This window comes from Odocoileus virginianus, chromosome 6 (genome assembly GCF_023699985.2).
Source record: "Odocoileus virginianus isolate 20LAN1187 ecotype Illinois chromosome 6, Ovbor_1.2, whole genome shotgun sequence".
NCBI lineage: Eukaryota > Metazoa > Chordata > Mammalia > Artiodactyla > Cervidae > Odocoileus > Odocoileus virginianus.
In genome coordinates, this window is record NC_069679.1 from 58,228,870 (window position 1) to 58,245,890 (window position 17,021).

A 17,021-nucleotide genomic window follows, 5' to 3' on the forward strand; every position below is an offset into this window, starting at 1 on the left:
CCCATCATCAGAAAGTTCTTAGATACTGCAATTTTTCTAGAAAATTAAACCTAGGAATGAAAATTCTAAATCTAAAAATAAAAACCTTATCTTTCTAAAAGCTATACTTTTCCTTTCTCCTATGTCTAATCATTAAACTATCAGGGTTAATTAAGCTTATGATGTGCACACACAAAATATAAAAATTTATATTTTCATAGGGTCTTCTTCCCTTAAGAAGTCTGAACCTTCCACATGTTAATCCAGTTAGCCTTCCAGGCCCCTTTGAGACAGAGAAAAGGTCAAACACTAAGGGCAAGATCTAAATAGCTGAAGAGAAAAAGAAGGTTGAATTTATCTACATGAGGAAAGAGGAATCCATGGATTCAGAGCTGAGGCCTCTTGCTGAACTACCAGCACCCACATGAATGAATTATCTTGGAAGCAACTTCTCCAGCCGCAGTCAAGCCTTCAGATGACTTCAGCCTCAGCTGCCATCTTGACTGCAACTTCTTGAGAGACCTGGAGTCAAAACCACTCAACTAAGCTACTGCCAAGTTCCTAGAAGACAGACCTGGGATGAGACCATAAATATTTATTGCCACCAATAATTTTTTACCCGAAAAAATTACTTTGGGAGAATACAGGAATGGAAAGATGCCATGAGATGCCAAGTGCAAAAAAGGAACAGCATATCAGAGACCATAAATTTAGAAGCAGAAGAAAACTGAATCCAGAGATGACTGGAAGAAATGTAAGCCACCCCACCCAAGAATCTTCAGGTAGTGAAGGGGATGCTAAATCTCCTCATCTGTAGGATGAGGGGTTGAAGCACTTATATTAAAATATTAAATTGCATACAGGTAGCATACATTGTTTAAACACATTGTTTTAAAAGAAAAGAATCTGGGAAAGATATTTTTAAAAGAGGGAATAGCATGTGAATATTCTGGGAATTAGTTATCCCCATACTTCAGATGAGCCATAATGCAGCCCAGTTCATAGCCAGGTAGCAGGACTGGTAGCAGTATTAGGCCTGTGGCCTCTATTTTCCTTCCTTAAAACAAAAACATATGATAGCTGTAAAACAAGAGTGCTCACAGCTGATGACACTACACCTTTAATTTCTGAACATACAGGCTGAACTATAAATTATATAGTCAAAGATACATAAAAGCTACAGAACTCTCTGGTTCATTTGTGACCTGTTCAGAGATCTGCTCTTTTCTAAACAAATATTTTTTCAATTCAATGAAATATTACGTCAGGAGACTGACGATGTGGCCTAAAAGCTGGGTCTCCATGGAACAGCATGTGGGACCTTACTTAGTTCTCTGACTAGGGATCGAACCTGTACCTCCTGCAATCAACAAAAGCACGGAGTCCTAACCACTGGATCACCAGGGAATTCCCAGCAGCAGAGTTTAGAAGGACATAGACTGGCATGAGAAAAATGAATCATAGCTTTATTGTTGATAAAACATGCCATGTGACACTAGACAAATACCCTCAGTCTCTCCTTTGACAGAACAAGGAGTTAAAAAAAAAAAATCTTTGAAATCCCCCTATCTCCAAGATTCCATTTTCTTATTTTATCTGTAAAACACACAAGAAAAATGCAAATATTTTCATATTCCCACAACTTTTTCATCAAGCAAGCAGGGCACCCAAATGATTGTATGAATGCTTCACATTTTATTCACATGTTCTGGAGTCATGTGGACTGAGAGGAGAATTTTATTAACAAATCAGATTTGGAGGGTGGAAGGGACAAACAAAAAAGATGTAATATAATCTCTATTGCCTTTCCAAAACAGATTTTTCCTTCAAGGTTTCATTTTCATCTAGACCTTTGCTTTAGAATTTTTGTGTGAAGGGAATTCTGCCATGGCTCTAAAAGACCTTCCTTCTGTTATTAAGTGTCAGCCACCTGCTTTCTAAATTCAATTACAACAGGAAAAAGTGGGGTGAACTGCACGCCTATTCTATGTCTGGGTATTGCAGCCATATGCTCCTTCTCCCTACTATTCAAAGTGACGCCTGAACTTTAAGAGGAGCAAAAAAGACAGCCTGTTGGAACGGCAGTAGGGAACACATCTGCAACTCAGATAAATTGGTAGATGACCTTCAAGTTCCAGATCTTTCTCTGTCTTTCCAAGCACAGCACAGGTTCACATAGCCACTCCCATGAGTTTGGAGTCCTTCACTGGGAGCTGCATGATGGTAGAGAATAAATAAGGAAAGACTGACTGTTGTCAATTCAGTGACAATATTTCCAAACCTAAGTAACCATCTGTAATGACATTTTAAAGGCTATCGGTCTTTTCTTTTTTTCCTCGACATGGTCTCCGTTCCCTGGCAAAGTGCCTGGCACAGAGGAAATGCTTAGTAAATACTGGCTGAACAAACAAATCAATGTCTATAGCCCGCTCTGCTGAAGGAGAGAGAGATTTCACTGCTTATTAGAAATTATGTCTTAATTATTTTAAATTAACTCAAATATCAGAATATTTAACAAATAAAACAAAAGATTTCTCTGACTTTTCCTTTTACACTGTGACTTTGGAGGCTCCTCTCTTTTCACTCTATCCATCAGTGCAAATTAATTCAGATACATGAACTCTAACTCAGTTGCTCACTAATAGTGGATATTAGCTTCTAATAGCTCAAAAAGCATCCTTTTCTGAGCCAGTTACAGCACTTCGTCTGTCATTCGCTATCAAGGTTGTCCTCTGAACAATTTACTGCATTTCTGCCACCAGTGAGCAGATAAGCTGTTCTGTCAAGCATTATCTTCGACAATCTTAAATAGATACAGTCCAGAATCTCTTTGTCAAGTCTAGGCATATTCAAGTTTCAAAGACAAATGAAAGACAACATAAAAAAATACAGCCTTAACCATCTTGTTAGACTTACTAATCAGGTGTTTTCAAACACTTGGTCAATAGTTTTCCAACCTAACAGTATGCGGCTGTTGTTCAGTGTTACCGAAACACAGACACAAAAGGGAAACAGTGCGTTCAATCATTTCATCAGTGACAAAGCTAATTTTTTCAAAGCAAATTGAGTTTCATGTATAATATATAAGGAACATGAGCACTGCCCTAAGGGTACTCAAGACACAGGAGGCCTGTAGAGTATGCCAAAAAAAAAAAAACAACTGGTGACAATCCGCCTGATATTTTCTTTTTGCAGGATAAACACAAATACCATAAATATCTGGGGTGGGGTTTTGGGGAAAAAACTGCCCTTGATTTCCATCGTCTCCTGGTTGTTACTTGGGTGCTACTTCAAACACACTTATCTTCATCTAAACTGTGGTGTCATCTTGAACTCTTCTCTCCTATACTTTCTAGATTCACAATTTCTGCAGGTCCTTCCCTCATAATATCTCTTGGAATTGTCCCTTGTTGGGAACACTGGATTGTCATTATTTTATCTGCTTCTTAATTTATTATCCTGATCAGATTCTCTCCTCTCAAATCCATTTTATACAATCTAGATGGTTTAGTCTTAAGGAAAGAAATGACAATAATCAATCAAAAATGGCATGGCTACCATTCAGGGATGCCAAGTGTTTTAAGTGTCTTATATAAATTATTTTATTTAATCCTTTACAACAACCTAATGATACAGGCATTATCATCCTTCTTTCTCTCTCTCTTTTTTTTTTTTTTGGTGAGAAAACTACCAGCTTACAGAGGTTAATTAACTTACCTGTGTAATCATGTCTGTCAGTCATCAAGTTTCCTGTCTTTGTGACTACAACTCTACCTTCCCCAAACACATCATTTAATGTTCCCAAACATATAACTGCCAACCTCCAAATCTATAACTTCATATCATCAGTGCCCAGTACAAACCCATTGCCAGTTGGATATATTGCCCTCTCATGTGCCTTGCTCATTTCAGCTTCCTAAGTTTTGCTCATGGCACTGCACTAGCCAGAATGCTCTCTCCTTCTTCCCTACCCCTGGTATCCAATCCATGGTCCACCAGGTCATGTCCTATTTACTGACTGTTATCACAAAACTGCCTGGTCCATTCTCTTCCTGCCCCCCAGCTTCTCCAGCATAAATCATCACATCTGTTAAGTCTCGTCACCTCAAATAAGGTTACCTTCTGTGCATGAAAACACTAGTCTTTCAGCTTCCTCTGCCACGTAATTGCTAATAATGGTAGACACATGGGAGAGGTATTCAATGTAGACACATGGGAGAGGTATTCAATGTTTAGTGGTGTTAAGTGAATATAAATAACCACTTGAAAGTGAAAGTCACTCAGTCGTGTCCGACTCTTTGGGACCCCATGGACTATAGAGTCCATGGAATTCTCCAGGCCAGAATACTGGAGAGGGTAGCCTTTCCTGTCTCCAGGGGATCTTCCCAACCCAGGGATCAAACCCAGGTCTCCGGCATTGCAGGTGGATTCTTTACCAGCTGAGCCACAAGGGAAGTCCAAGAATACAGGAGTGGGTAGCCTATCCCTTTTCCAGTGAATCTTTCCAACCCAGGAATCGAACTGGGGTCTCCTGCATTGCAGGCAGATTCTCTACCAACTGAGTTATCAGGAATAACCATTTAAGAATGTGAAAAAGAAGCTTCAGAATCTCTCTTTAACACTAAGATTTTCAATAACATTTCATGGCTTATGTTTTGTTCATCACCTAGTAAATTTTGGCTACTTATTCAATGTGTGATTTTAATAACAGTAGTAATTTGTGTATTCTCATTTCTCCTGTACTTCAGGCTTTTTCAGAGTTTATTTCATTAAAAAGAGACAGAGAGATCACAGAGGAACAAGTTTCAGAGCTTCAGGTCAACTTGCTTCCCAATTACCCCTTCACCTTTCAAAATCCAATTAAGTAACAGTAACCCTCTGATTGATACTGGAAGAAGAAACTCTTCCCCTTCTTTGTCTTAAGATCTCCATTTTGTGTTTTCCTGCTTCTTAATGATTAGTTGTCATTGTCTTACTTTCCTTTAATTGTTAAGGTTCTCATTGCCAGCACTGTTCCGTTGGTCTCAAGTGGAGCTTATCAAGACTCTGACCCTATTAACCCAGCTGTGTGGCACACAGCATTAAGGTACCCCATCTCTGATTTACTGTGCTTTGGGTGACTGTTACTGGCCTGATTTATTGGCTTTAAGATGATCTGACCCCACTCATCCTTCACTATAAATTAAGTGGCTGGGATGACAGATGATCCTTTCAGTAGCATGTTCAACCACAGTAGAAGGAGAGAGAACAGAGTAACCACAAAGTAACTCACAGGAGGAAAGAGGCATCGGGCTGACAGGGAAGAGGTAAGTAGGCTGGGGTCGAGATGGTTACTCTGGCAACTGCCAGCAAAGTGCTTTACCATTCCTGCAGACCACAACTAAGTTCTACACATCAAGCCCACAAGCTTTATTCTCTACAATTTAGCAATATAGACAAAGGAAGATAGCGGTGTGTATCACTCTAGAGCATCACCCTATTCCTGGTAAAAGAAGCTGGACTTAAAGATTTAAAAGTTGGCTTCGACTTCCAGCTCTATCTTGGGCAAATCACCGAAACTCAGTTTCCTCTTTGCAAAATGGAGATAATAATGTTCATTCTGTTTTCTTAAAAGGTGGAAGAGGGACCAAATCGGTGATAACAGACATAAAAATGGTTTGAAAAAAAATGTTTACGTATCAAGCAATTTAAGATGTATTGTTATTGATCAGTCGCTCAGTCCTGTCTGACTCTCTGCAGCCTCATGGACTGCACCACACCAGGCTTCCCTGTCCTTCACCATCTCCCAGAGTTTGCTCAAACTCATGTCCATTGAGTAGGTGATGTCATCCAACCATCTCACCCTCTGACGTCCCCATCTCCTCCTGCCCTCAATCTTTGCGGTACTACCAGGCACTCTCCTCAAAATACAGAAATGTGAGCAGTCTGAAAGGTCCATAACACCCTTTTCCCCTCAAGCTATTTCCATGGAGCTTCCCCTTTCAACTTTTCAGGTAGACAAAGTGACCTGGGAATTGTCTGATGTCTGCAGAATTCCATCCTAATCAATCTTGTTCAACAAGCTCCTGTCCATCCATTATACAGTTCCTTTCAACAAGCCAATGTGACACTTCATTTCTGTTCTTTGTAGTTCACAAACCTCATTTGCTTAAAAAGATCTCTAAATACTAGCTGGCAGGAGAAAGTAATCCCCAGGTAGACATTTCAAGGAATAAACAAAATATCTAACATTTCAAGCTGAAACTTGATTCAGATACTTTTCTTATAATCACCAAGTAAACACTATGTGAAAAAACAGGACTGACTACACATTCTTAATTAGAGAGTAAGCTTTCATTTTACAGAGAGAAAACTCAGATTATTCTCTCTGAATAGCCAGCTTCCCTAAGTGAGACTAAACAGAATTCAATGAAAAAAAAAAAAATTCCTTACACAAGTTTTCAGGCAAACACCTGCAGAATAAATAGTGAAGACCACCTTTAGTTAATGAGTAGAAATTTTCCATAACAGGTAAGCCCATCCTCCACATTTTGATCCTATACTTATGTTTAGCATCAAACTACTTCTGTAAAACCAAATTATGATATTGAAAGGTCTTGCAGGAAATGCCGAATGTATTAAGAACCTCCCGTGAAAACAAAGACATCCACATCTTCTTAATTGGCTCTGTTGCTGCAGCTACCTTAGACTTGCTGAGTCTTGGGAGTTTTGTGAATAAACACAATCAATGTCAAGTCTGTTGCATAAGTGCTTGGTTCATTAATATGACAAATATAACAACTGTACCTCATGCATAAGAGTAAGTCAGGCTACCCTTAAATTTCTACTGTGTTTAAATGTTCTGATACTGTGAAATCTCACCTAGTTTTGAGTTTCTTCCAATAGATGCTACAGTGGGATTCTGCCGGCAAGTAAGGAGAAAGTGGGTCAGCGACAGACTCTGTAGGTGTTTAAACAAGACTCCTTGGAGCCCAATAGTATCACTTGTGATCAAGAAAATTCACAAAGGAGGGGAGACGTGCAAATTCTGGCCACACATTTTGCTCCCTACGGAAAAAAATCCTTCCGAGTTTTTTGGATGGTCTTGTGAGCCACTCCCCCATTCCCTTAAGTTGCAAACTAAAACTTCCATAGAAAGAAGGCAGACTCTTAAATCAGCCTTTAAATCCTCTCCTTCACAGCAGCTCTACACTAAAATGAGGATCCAAGATCCTGGCCGATCCTTGGCATCAGCTTGGGAAGGCAAAGATTTCATATCTTTGAGAACTCCAAACTCCTGTGGGTCCTATAGTTTGAGCGCCTGGCAGATTTTCCGCCAGCCAGGCTCTACACGTTCGGAATCTACGCAAGTCGGGTTCCGTCAGTGACCCGGACGCACAGGAGACATCTGGGCACCTCCAGGTAGCACCTTACAATAATTCTGGAGTCTAACCCGCAGGCCCTCTTTCCAATCAAGTGACCTTTCCAAGGACCATCCTCTTGCCGTGTCCTGGGGGACCGGTCAGGGTCTGAGAAGGAGGTTCTGTGACATCCCTGCGCTAAACACTCAACTGTTTGTTCTCTGCAAAGTAACACACTTCGGTGACCACGGCAGCCCCCACTCGCTCCTCGGCTGCTGACCACTGACTGGCGTCAGGGACACTGCAATCAAAGCTTTCAAAGGAGCAGATCTGAGTCTTCGGGAACTTCTCTACCACCGCTGTGAGACTGAGAGGGGAGGGAGAGAAGAAAGAAAAGCCCACACAAAAGCAGCCAGCCCTGCAAGCTCCGGCAGCACAAAGGCCCGCTCGCTGGTGCGGAGCCGTGAGGCTGGGCTGAAGCGAGGAGTAAGGCTAGTCCTCGGAGGCCTGCGCGCCGCGCCCCACGCTCTCCGAGCTGCCCCCGCGCACCCCGAGCCGGGGCACCGCGTTCTGGCGGCGGCGCGGGGCGCACGCTTGGCGCGCCCCGGGCTGCCGAGCTCCTCCGACCGCACAGCTCCCAGGGCGGCCCCGTGCCGCCAGGGACTCCGGCTCCGTCTCTGCCGGCCGCCCCGTCTACAGCCGGGGCCGCCCGAGTGGCGGAAGCCGAGCCCGTCCTCACCTGTGAACCTTCAGCAGAGCAGCGCTCAGAAGAGAGCGGCGGCGTCCGCGCTCGGCATCCCCGCGGCGGCCCCTGCAGCGGCGGCGGCTCCCTCCGCTGTCTGGGACGCCAGGGGGAGGGCGCTTCGCTTTGTTGCTTATTCATGAGGCCGCGACTAAGGCTGGGGATTGGGCGACAAGAAGAGGCGCCCGCCCCGGCTCGGCGGGCACGGACAACCCCAGCCGTCGCCCGACGCCCCTCCGCGCCCACTTCCCCGCCTCCGCTCGGGCGCCGGGGGCCGAGCCGCGGGGGCGGGTCTTACCCGCGTCCGGGCTCACGAGACCCCTTTGAGACACCCAGCCTTTCTGCCTCTCTTCGCTGTCTGGGCTTTCGCGACAGTTCTTCCTTATTCCCTCCAGGGAAGAGACCAGGGCAGTGTTTTCTGTAAAAGAGCCTGAATTTCTCTGGTCCTTGGTTGGGGCGAGGGGCGCAAGTCCGAGGCCGCAGGTTGTTCCTGGTGAAAACTCCGGTTTTGGTCTCTTAGCCGTGCCCATAAGTAGGAACCAGTACAGTAGCCCCACACCAAGTGTTCCTTTCTCAGTCAGATAAATAGTAATAAGTACGGTTTATTGAGCCCGTACTAATGCCAGGCGCAATACTAGGAGCCTCACTATTTGTTCTTGTTTAGTCGCTAAGTCGTGTCTGAGTCTTTGTGACACCATGGACTGTAGACCACCAGGTTCCTCTGTCTATGGAATTCTCCTGGAGAGAATTCTCCTGGAGTGGGTTGCCATTTCCTTCTCCAGGGGATCTCCCCGACCCAGGGAACCAACCTGCGTCTCCTTCATCGGCAGGCAGATTCTTTTCCGCTGAGCCGCAAGGGAATCGGCTTTTGTTAATAATCTCCTCAGTAACCCTAAAAGATAGATATTGGTAAACCCCACTTCACAAAGGAAGGAGTTGAGGCCGTGAACCTGCCCAAGGCTGTATGGCTGACGTGGGCCCCGGGAATTCATGACTTACCTTCTTGAGTTTCTGAAGGAAACTTTACCTTTACCTGATATTCCTTATCCTTTACCTGATATTATCCTTATCCTTTACCTGATATTCCTAATATTGGATAGAAGAAGGTGTCGGGAATCCAAAAGCCATTCTAAAAGAACCTTCACAGCACTTTATGTTTGCAATCCACATGAATCATCTCTTCTGCTTATTAGCTCTCTGCTTTGTAATAGCTTAGTTCGTTTTGTAGTTATTTGTAAACGTCCAGAAGTCAGAAGAAGGTCTTGCACCTTTGACCTCCATATCTAACACTGCACAACTCTGCACTGTCTTCCCTATTCCACCTTCCTTTATAGTATTTTGTTTGTATTTCCGGAAAGGTAGTCAAAGAGTTCTTTAACGTGATTGAATTGAATCTGTAAGATCTGTTTTTGATATGTATTCAGTGTCATACAATATAATACATTATACTGTGTGACCAGGCCTTCTGCCTGGATTCAAGACCCACCGGGTGGATAAGCTACACATGTAGTCTGACCAGGAAGTGTTTTAACATTTTGTTTTTATGTCAGCTGTCTGAAATTCAGACCCCATCTCATAAAAATAATGTTATATGGTGAGATTCTCAGCTGGACCACAAAATTGATTCTATTTATCCAAATGCAGTTAAATAATAGTACTAATAAAAATCAATCAGGTGGACCAAAGAAGGAGAATAGGAGAAGCAAGCAGGAGAAAGGGAATCCAGCTCCCCATGCAGGGAGAGCCAGCCGTACACACAAACTTGAAATAGTCAGTTTCTCTGACATCTTCCTGGCTCCCTTTCTGCATCCCTCTCAAGCATCCTAGTGCTTTTCTAAAACACCTGTGATTTTCTTAAGTCCCTGCTGCAGAACTCTGCTTCCTAGGCTGCCTTGTTCTCAAAGTTTTCCATTCTCCAAAATTACCCTTCTCCCATAGTAGAATTCCTATTCACCTTTTCCTTGATACAAATTATTTCAGCTTACTTTACAGTGATTTTATTGGAACCCATTTACACTCTCCTTTAGCCTCCCGTCAATGGTTTGTATTGCGTTAAACAATTCTGATGAATGCGATTTATCTCAACAGCTGCTGTGGGTACGTGGCAGTGATAATAAGATCCTTTCTTCCACTCCAGCACACAAACAAACTATAAATCAGGGAAAGTTACATTCTAATCAGTAAATCTACATACAATGAATGTTGTTAGTCTTTTACTAGTAAAGCAAGAAATTGTCTGTGTACATTAAAAGAGTTTGGCAATACCCAAAACACCAATCAAGATAACAAGAAAGGAAGCTCAGGAAGATAGTTTTGGGGTTGCCAGACTTAGTCAATTAAAATAGAGAACCTCCATTCTATATTTGGAACATACTTTTGCTAAAATGATTTGTTTATCCAAAATTCAAATTTAACTGTATTTTATCTGATCATCTTTGCTGTATCAGTTCATCACCTGGTTCTGATTGATAAAAACCTCTGTGTCAGGATCTGGTCACATGAAGAACTGGATAACCAACCCCAAGAGCCAGAAGTGGACAATATCCATGTAAATACCACCCAAAAGTGAGTCTTTGCAATAAGGATCTGAGCATTGTGGTGTCCTTGGTAAGGTTATCAGTAAATTGAGTGGAAATGCTCCACAGTACAGCACCTAATTTTATTTACCAAGTACTCTATCTGACAGTTTGATCCCTCATGTATGTTGCCCATAAGGCACTGCTGAAATGAGTGTATGTGAGCTGGATTGTGTGTGTCTGTAACCAAGGTAACATCATCAAGGGAAGTACCACTTAAGGGCTCGCATTAAGGGCTCTTGAAAACCAGCTGCAAGACTTCCCCAGACTCTGCACCGCTGTTCGATGAGGATGTTTTTTGTTTGTTTATTTTTGTTTTGTTTTCATTTGAAATTACACCAGCGACAACCATGTGAGGCAACAGAACAAAATAAAATGAAAGAGGCACATGAAAAAAAATTCTCCTTGGAAGGCTGAGTTTCCCTGGAATCTCCTCAAAATAGTTCCCTCAACTTTCTGCAAGTTCTTGTTTTTCAGTGATTTTCCCTTCCTTTATTTTTGACCCCTTTAAAATTCCTTCCTTGGATTTTGTTGTTCTTATAAGTCTCCCAAGGCAGCCAACAAAGAGATCCAGCCACAGAAGAAGGACAGGAGCTCCTAGAGTCACAGTCATTTGCGTATTGGATATTTTCCTTCTCACTATAGAAGACCGTCTTTTCTTCCTGGCCTTCCTAAGTGTTTTTGAACACGAGTTTTGCAGCATCTTGCAGTGTTCTTCTCCCCAGGTCCTCCCTGACTCAAATCCTCTGTCAAGGGCTTTCTGTTTGCTTTTAATTTCTTAAGTTGAAATTCCCAGGAATAGACTTCCATATGCTAAGTATAATCAACTCACTCTGGGTATTCAACAAATACATGATGGTTGTGGTGATGATGTAGTAAATAATGGTAATGATGTTAGAATAAGCTGTTGAAATTCTGATACATGTTTTCATTGCATTCAAAACCTTCAAACACTTGACAGGATCTATTTCAGTACTAAGGAGCTTAGATTTCTACCTTGTACTAAATTATGTGCTTAAAATGAAGTTTATTGGGACGACAGGTCAGTAGAATAAATCCAATAAAATGATTTTCTTTAAGCAAAGTTTTGGAGCGGCAATTTTTTTTGAAATGTAGTTGATTTACAATGTTGTGTTGGTTCTGGTGTACAGCAAAGTGATTCAGTTTTACATACATACATACTCATATTCTTTTCCACTATTGTTTATTGAAAGATATTCAATGTGTTATACAGTAAGACTTTGTTGTCTATTTTATATATAGTAGTTAGTATCTGCTAATCTCAGATTCCTAATTTATCCCTCTCCCACCCCCTTTCCCCTTTGGTGACCATAAGTTTGTTTTCTATGTCTATGAGTCTGTTTCTGTAACATCAAATTTTTGTACACTGTAGTTGCTTTTAACTGTCAACACAAAGTCCATAATATTTGCCTACCTTTATTGTTTAACTCTTATTATGCAAACACGCAGATGAATCCTCTTGTTTCTCTGCTTTCCCCTAAGAAACCTATTTTAATTGTTGAAGCAGAGTATTATATGCTTTATAGTCCCTTCTTTTTAAAATCTGTTATTTTCTATATTCTTTTATTCAGTGTTAGATTTCTTTAGGCCTTGAACTTTCTGATTCTGTTCTAACAAGTGGAATTTTGACTGTTGCAAGATCAGAGAGGAAAGAGCTACTGATGTAGGTACAAAAGCAAAATGTTCACCAGTAAAGCTCTTTAAAAAGAAACTTTTTAGATAAAGTCATTGGTGAAAACATTTATAAGAAATAAATCTTTCTTTTTTCAGCCATAAATAATGTCCTTGTGAGCCTGTCAGTAAAAAAAAAAAAAATAAAGAGATTTGAACATCAAAGACCTAATGTCTTCTGTGGAATATACCCTTTAATCCTAAGTGAGTTGGTCCTCATGAATAACTCTATTCAAAAATGACATCTATAACTCTAGAAAAGATAAGAATTGCCTTTTACAGTGTCAGACAAAGAGTTTTAGCTCCATCTTTTCCTTTTTTACATGCCTAATGATAGCTAAATCAATGACTTTAGTAGATTCATTATATTAAATAATGAGCGTGAGATATTTATTATTGACATAGGTGTGCATGTATATGTGCTGTGTGCTTAGTTACTCAGTCTTGTCCTACTCTCTGCCACCCCATGGACTGTAGCCCACCAGGCTCCTCTGTCCATGGGGATTCTCCAGGCAATAATACGGAGTGAGTTGCCATGCCCTCCTCCAGGGGATCTTCCCAACCCAGAAGTGAACCCAAGTCTCCAGCACTGCAGGTGGATTCTTTACTCTCTGAGCCATGAGGGAAGCCGTATAAGTGTACACACCTACTGCATATGTTGCAAAGAAAAATTTACTCGCTTTTGCCTCTATCAAGGATAGAATTTTTTAAAATGGCTTTACTGGGAATGGCAAAACTCGGGCCCAAGGAACAACTCTCATCAAAGAAAGTTCTTAGAGATGGAAATAGGTTAGCTAAAGAGGTTATATATTCTCTTTTTGTTCTAGGTTTCTAAAAAAGGATAATTTTTATTTTGGCTGGGATGTGGGTTTCTGGTTAAACACCATTAGCTCACTCAACAAGGAAATTACAGGGATAGGTTTAAGTGTGGGAAAACTACCAAATATATTGACTATGGCTCACTACATTGTTGTTCATTATCTGGTTTCCAACAAATGTTATCTCACATTTTTAACATGTGACTTGGGCATTAACATCAGACTCAGGATACATTATATCAGTCTGTAGCACACTGACAGCAAAAGCAGAGAACAGGATATGATGAAGGGGTTATCAGCACCATTACAATGAAGACATTCTTGAGACTCTTAATCAGAATAGTACCAACAATTTGAACATTTTGAACATTGATTTACTAAGGTTTAAATGTGTCATGGATGTAAGTGCAAAAAGAAAACAAAGATTTACCTTCAGTATAGCACTTAACCTCCTGATAAATTCTTTGTCCGTATACATTTTAGTTAATTCTTCTGGCTACACTGTCTGAGAAATAGCATAATTGAGTCCAGGTTTCACAGTCATTAAGCAATGAGAAGCACATCATTTAATGGAGGCTATGCATTTATCTTGGCATTGAGTTTAGCTCTGTGGTTAATCAATCAGCATGTGTTTTTGTTTTGTGAAAAGAATGTGGTTCTTGTAAGGATATCTAAGTCAAACTTAACTTTCCTCACAGATGTTCGTTTAGCTGAGAGGAAAAAGTTACACACAAAAAAACATTATGAATAATATATAATATAAAATTTCCTCATATGCTTCTTCAATAATCTAAAAGCAGCACTGATTTTTATTATCTTTTTTCATGATATCACTGCAGAGAGGAACTAGCTGATAAAACCTATGTGGAAGCCTGTGCAGAAAGGCCATGCCCTAATATAGTAAATACATGTGCCATATAAAACCATCTTCCCCTCTCCCCCCTAAAATTGTAAGTTCTGAATTAAGACTGTTTTATACAGTCTCACGTCTCCCACAACACCTGCGGCAGTGCCTTGCCTTAACACAGAAGCTGTTCAAAAAGTATTTGTTGACTATTTCATTATGGCCATAAGCCTATTACCAAAATAAGCACTGTAATGCTAATCATTTTACAACTATGAAGCACAGACTAAAACTACTAACCGAAAAGGAAGTTTGACCAGTTTCAGAATGAAGTATATTAATCCCAAGCAAGTTAGGAAGATGTATCCCAATGGAGGGCTTCCCAGGTAGCGCTAGTGGTAAAGAATCAGCCTGCCAATGTAGAGGATGTAAGAGATGCAGGTTTGATCCCTGGGTTGGGAAGATCTGCTAGAGGAGGAAATGGCAGCCCACTCCAGTATTCTGGCCTGGAAAATTCCATGGACAGAGGAGCCTAGTGAGCTACAGTCCATGGGGACACAGAGTCGCACAAATTACTGAGTGACTGGACACACACATCACATTTCATTGGAGGTGGCTTTGAGACTCAGGATTTAATTATTTTTTATATCTTATAAGAAGGAATTATTCCTTGCTTGTATACGTTCTGTCTGAAACCAGAGGACTAGGCCAATTGATATATCAATGCACCTTCCTACACAAGTCTGCAATCCTTTTCATTGGTAAAGTTCACATTCATTTAAAGAGAAGCTGCATATGAAGACAAGATACAACCTGAGAATAAGATTTAAAAACAAAAAACTGCTTCAAGCTGAATTCAGAACTCATATTCTATCCAGGCCCAAATCCCTTGAAATAGCTAGAGCAGTAGGTTTTGTTTTTATTTGTTCTTTGTCATGACCTACAATATAAAACGGACATAAAAGATGCATTTTGCGGAATCAGTTCAAAGCAATTCCTCCATAACTGGTGTATAAAAATAGCCAAAGGGAAAAAAATTTCCTTCAGAATCAGAGTGATTGAAAATATATTTCACACAGAAAAAATTATTCACTTTTGGATTGGTCTAAATCTAAAGTGTGAGGCATCACCACAAAAGAAGAAATAAGTTGGTCCCCAAAAGATTCCTAGTAAGGATACGTAAGATGATCACTTGATGTTCTCCCTTTTCTCTTTTGGCTTTTAGGAGCTTTCTATAAGGGGTTTACAGGCCTAGTGACATGTCTTGTTTCCCTTCCATTTCTCTCTTTGTAAAAGGCATTTTAAGGCACTTATCATTGCCGACTAATGTTCATTTTACGACACTGTTCTCACCAGTCATCTTCCATGGACGAGCACTTTTCACTCAGATCATATTTTGCTTAGCTCATCAAAAACATAAGACTTCTTTTTTTTCCTGTCAGACTTCATTTTTCCTGTAAATTCTATTTCTGTGATCTTTTTTTTAATCACACCTCTGCTTGATTCCTAGATTCCATACTGCTGCTTTTGTAATTTACTGTCTTCTCCAGTGTGTATATTGTTCCTAGTTTTGAAGAGGCAAGTCTGGGCACTTTGGCCCAATCCTTTTTGATCTCATAGTCTTTTTTTCTCATTTTCCCAAGATCAAATGATTATTTTCAAAAAAATAATATGGAAATCAATATTCTGTCCCATAATTCTGTGCAACTGGGACTATAGAAATGTCACTGTCCCTGCCCCACATCTTCAAATGAACATTCTCAGGTCACAACAGTAAGTCTTCCCAAAGGGGAACTTCTGGAAAAGCAAGCTATTTCCTTGACTCATATTTCCCCCTTTTTGTAGGATGCACCAGCCATGTATCCAAGAATATACTAGAGAGTAGAGAGGCATCTACCAAGAAGCCCACACTGGTTGACAGCCATAAGATTAGAGACAAGCACAAAGTACAGGTCAACATACTGACAAAAAATCCTAGGCAGCTTGGGAGTAACTCTTCATTTCATTCATGGTGGAAACACAAAACATCCTAGGATGCCTTCTTCCTGATAGATAGTTGCTATGGAGTCAGCAAATCCATAGTATTGGATTCTCTGCCAATGAACTATACCATAGATCTCAGAGTGATCACATGGAAGGGATGTGTGATGACAGTAGCAGCAGAAGCAGCCACCACCTTTCAGACTATCTCCCCGATAACTTGGTCAAAGGAAGATCACACTTCTTTCTGTACACCTCCAGATCCTAATTCCTTAGCCTTGTCATACTCCTGATAATGCTGTGAAACTTTACCATGGACCACAGTTCCAAGGACCTCTGAACACAGTCTTGGAGTTAAGCCTGTGAAGAACCCATGCTTCCCATGGATGATTGCAATATGCTGAGCATAATAAATGAGACTAGGAAGCTGACAGACTTGCCACCCCAAAATATTTCATCCTGTCATTGGAGAAAGCAGCTCATACCCTACCTGGAGGAGCACCTTCATGTACATCAGCTGCTGGGACGGTAAGACCAGGCCCAGGAGCACCTGACTGGCTGGGTCAGCCATGAGGGCACCCTCGGCCAGATGGACAGACAGAGCCACCAGAAAACCAAACCTGTCCCAAATCATGTACCAGGGCTGCCAGCTTCACTGCCCCGCCTCCCAGCCATTGTTAGAGTCTTGAATTCCAGTATGCTGCCATGTTTGAGGCAGCCTGAGGACAAGAGCCAGATTCCATGTGGTGCAATGCCCTGTTCACTCATGAGCAGTTGACAGACCCACTACTTTGCCCAAGACACAATCTCAGCAGTTGGCTTCACCTCCTCTACCTGGGAGGAGGAAATGTGGCAGACAAGAGGGCATCACAGGCCGATGATTTAATAAAAAAGATACGGGAGAAATAAAAACACTAGAATATAGAAACATTCTCCCCATCACAAAGAAAGAAACAAAGGCAAAGAGGACTACCGCCACCCTTTTCCTCCTTCTCCATTCCTTCTTCCAAGCCCAGGAGCTGGACTTCCGGCCACAGAAATGGAAGAAGG

At 41.3% G+C, this 17,021-nt stretch overlaps 1 protein-coding gene and 1 pseudogene across 2 annotated transcripts in view; both read right to left on the bottom strand.

Annotated features, from left to right (window-relative positions):
- The window catches only part of ARMH4 (armadillo like helical domain containing 4), a 134,564-nt gene extending 126,259 nt beyond the window's left edge, over positions 1-8,305 (bottom strand). Inside the window, exon 1 of one of the 2 annotated variants that reach the window (XM_020876209.2) lies at positions 8,059-8,305. In XM_020876209.2, coding sequence (XP_020731868.2) covers positions 8,059-8,202 — 144 coding nt within the window. In that variant the 5' untranslated portion in view covers positions 8,203-8,305. The remainder of the gene's footprint in view (positions 1-8,058) is intronic. The other variant, XM_020876208.2, reaches the window with a different exon arrangement.
- A 7,378-nt stretch (positions 8,306-15,683) lies between these two features.
- Positions 15,684-16,542, bottom strand: LOC110126521 (mitochondrial carrier homolog 2-like; annotated as a pseudogene).
- Between the last annotated feature and the right edge of the window lie 479 nt (positions 16,543-17,021).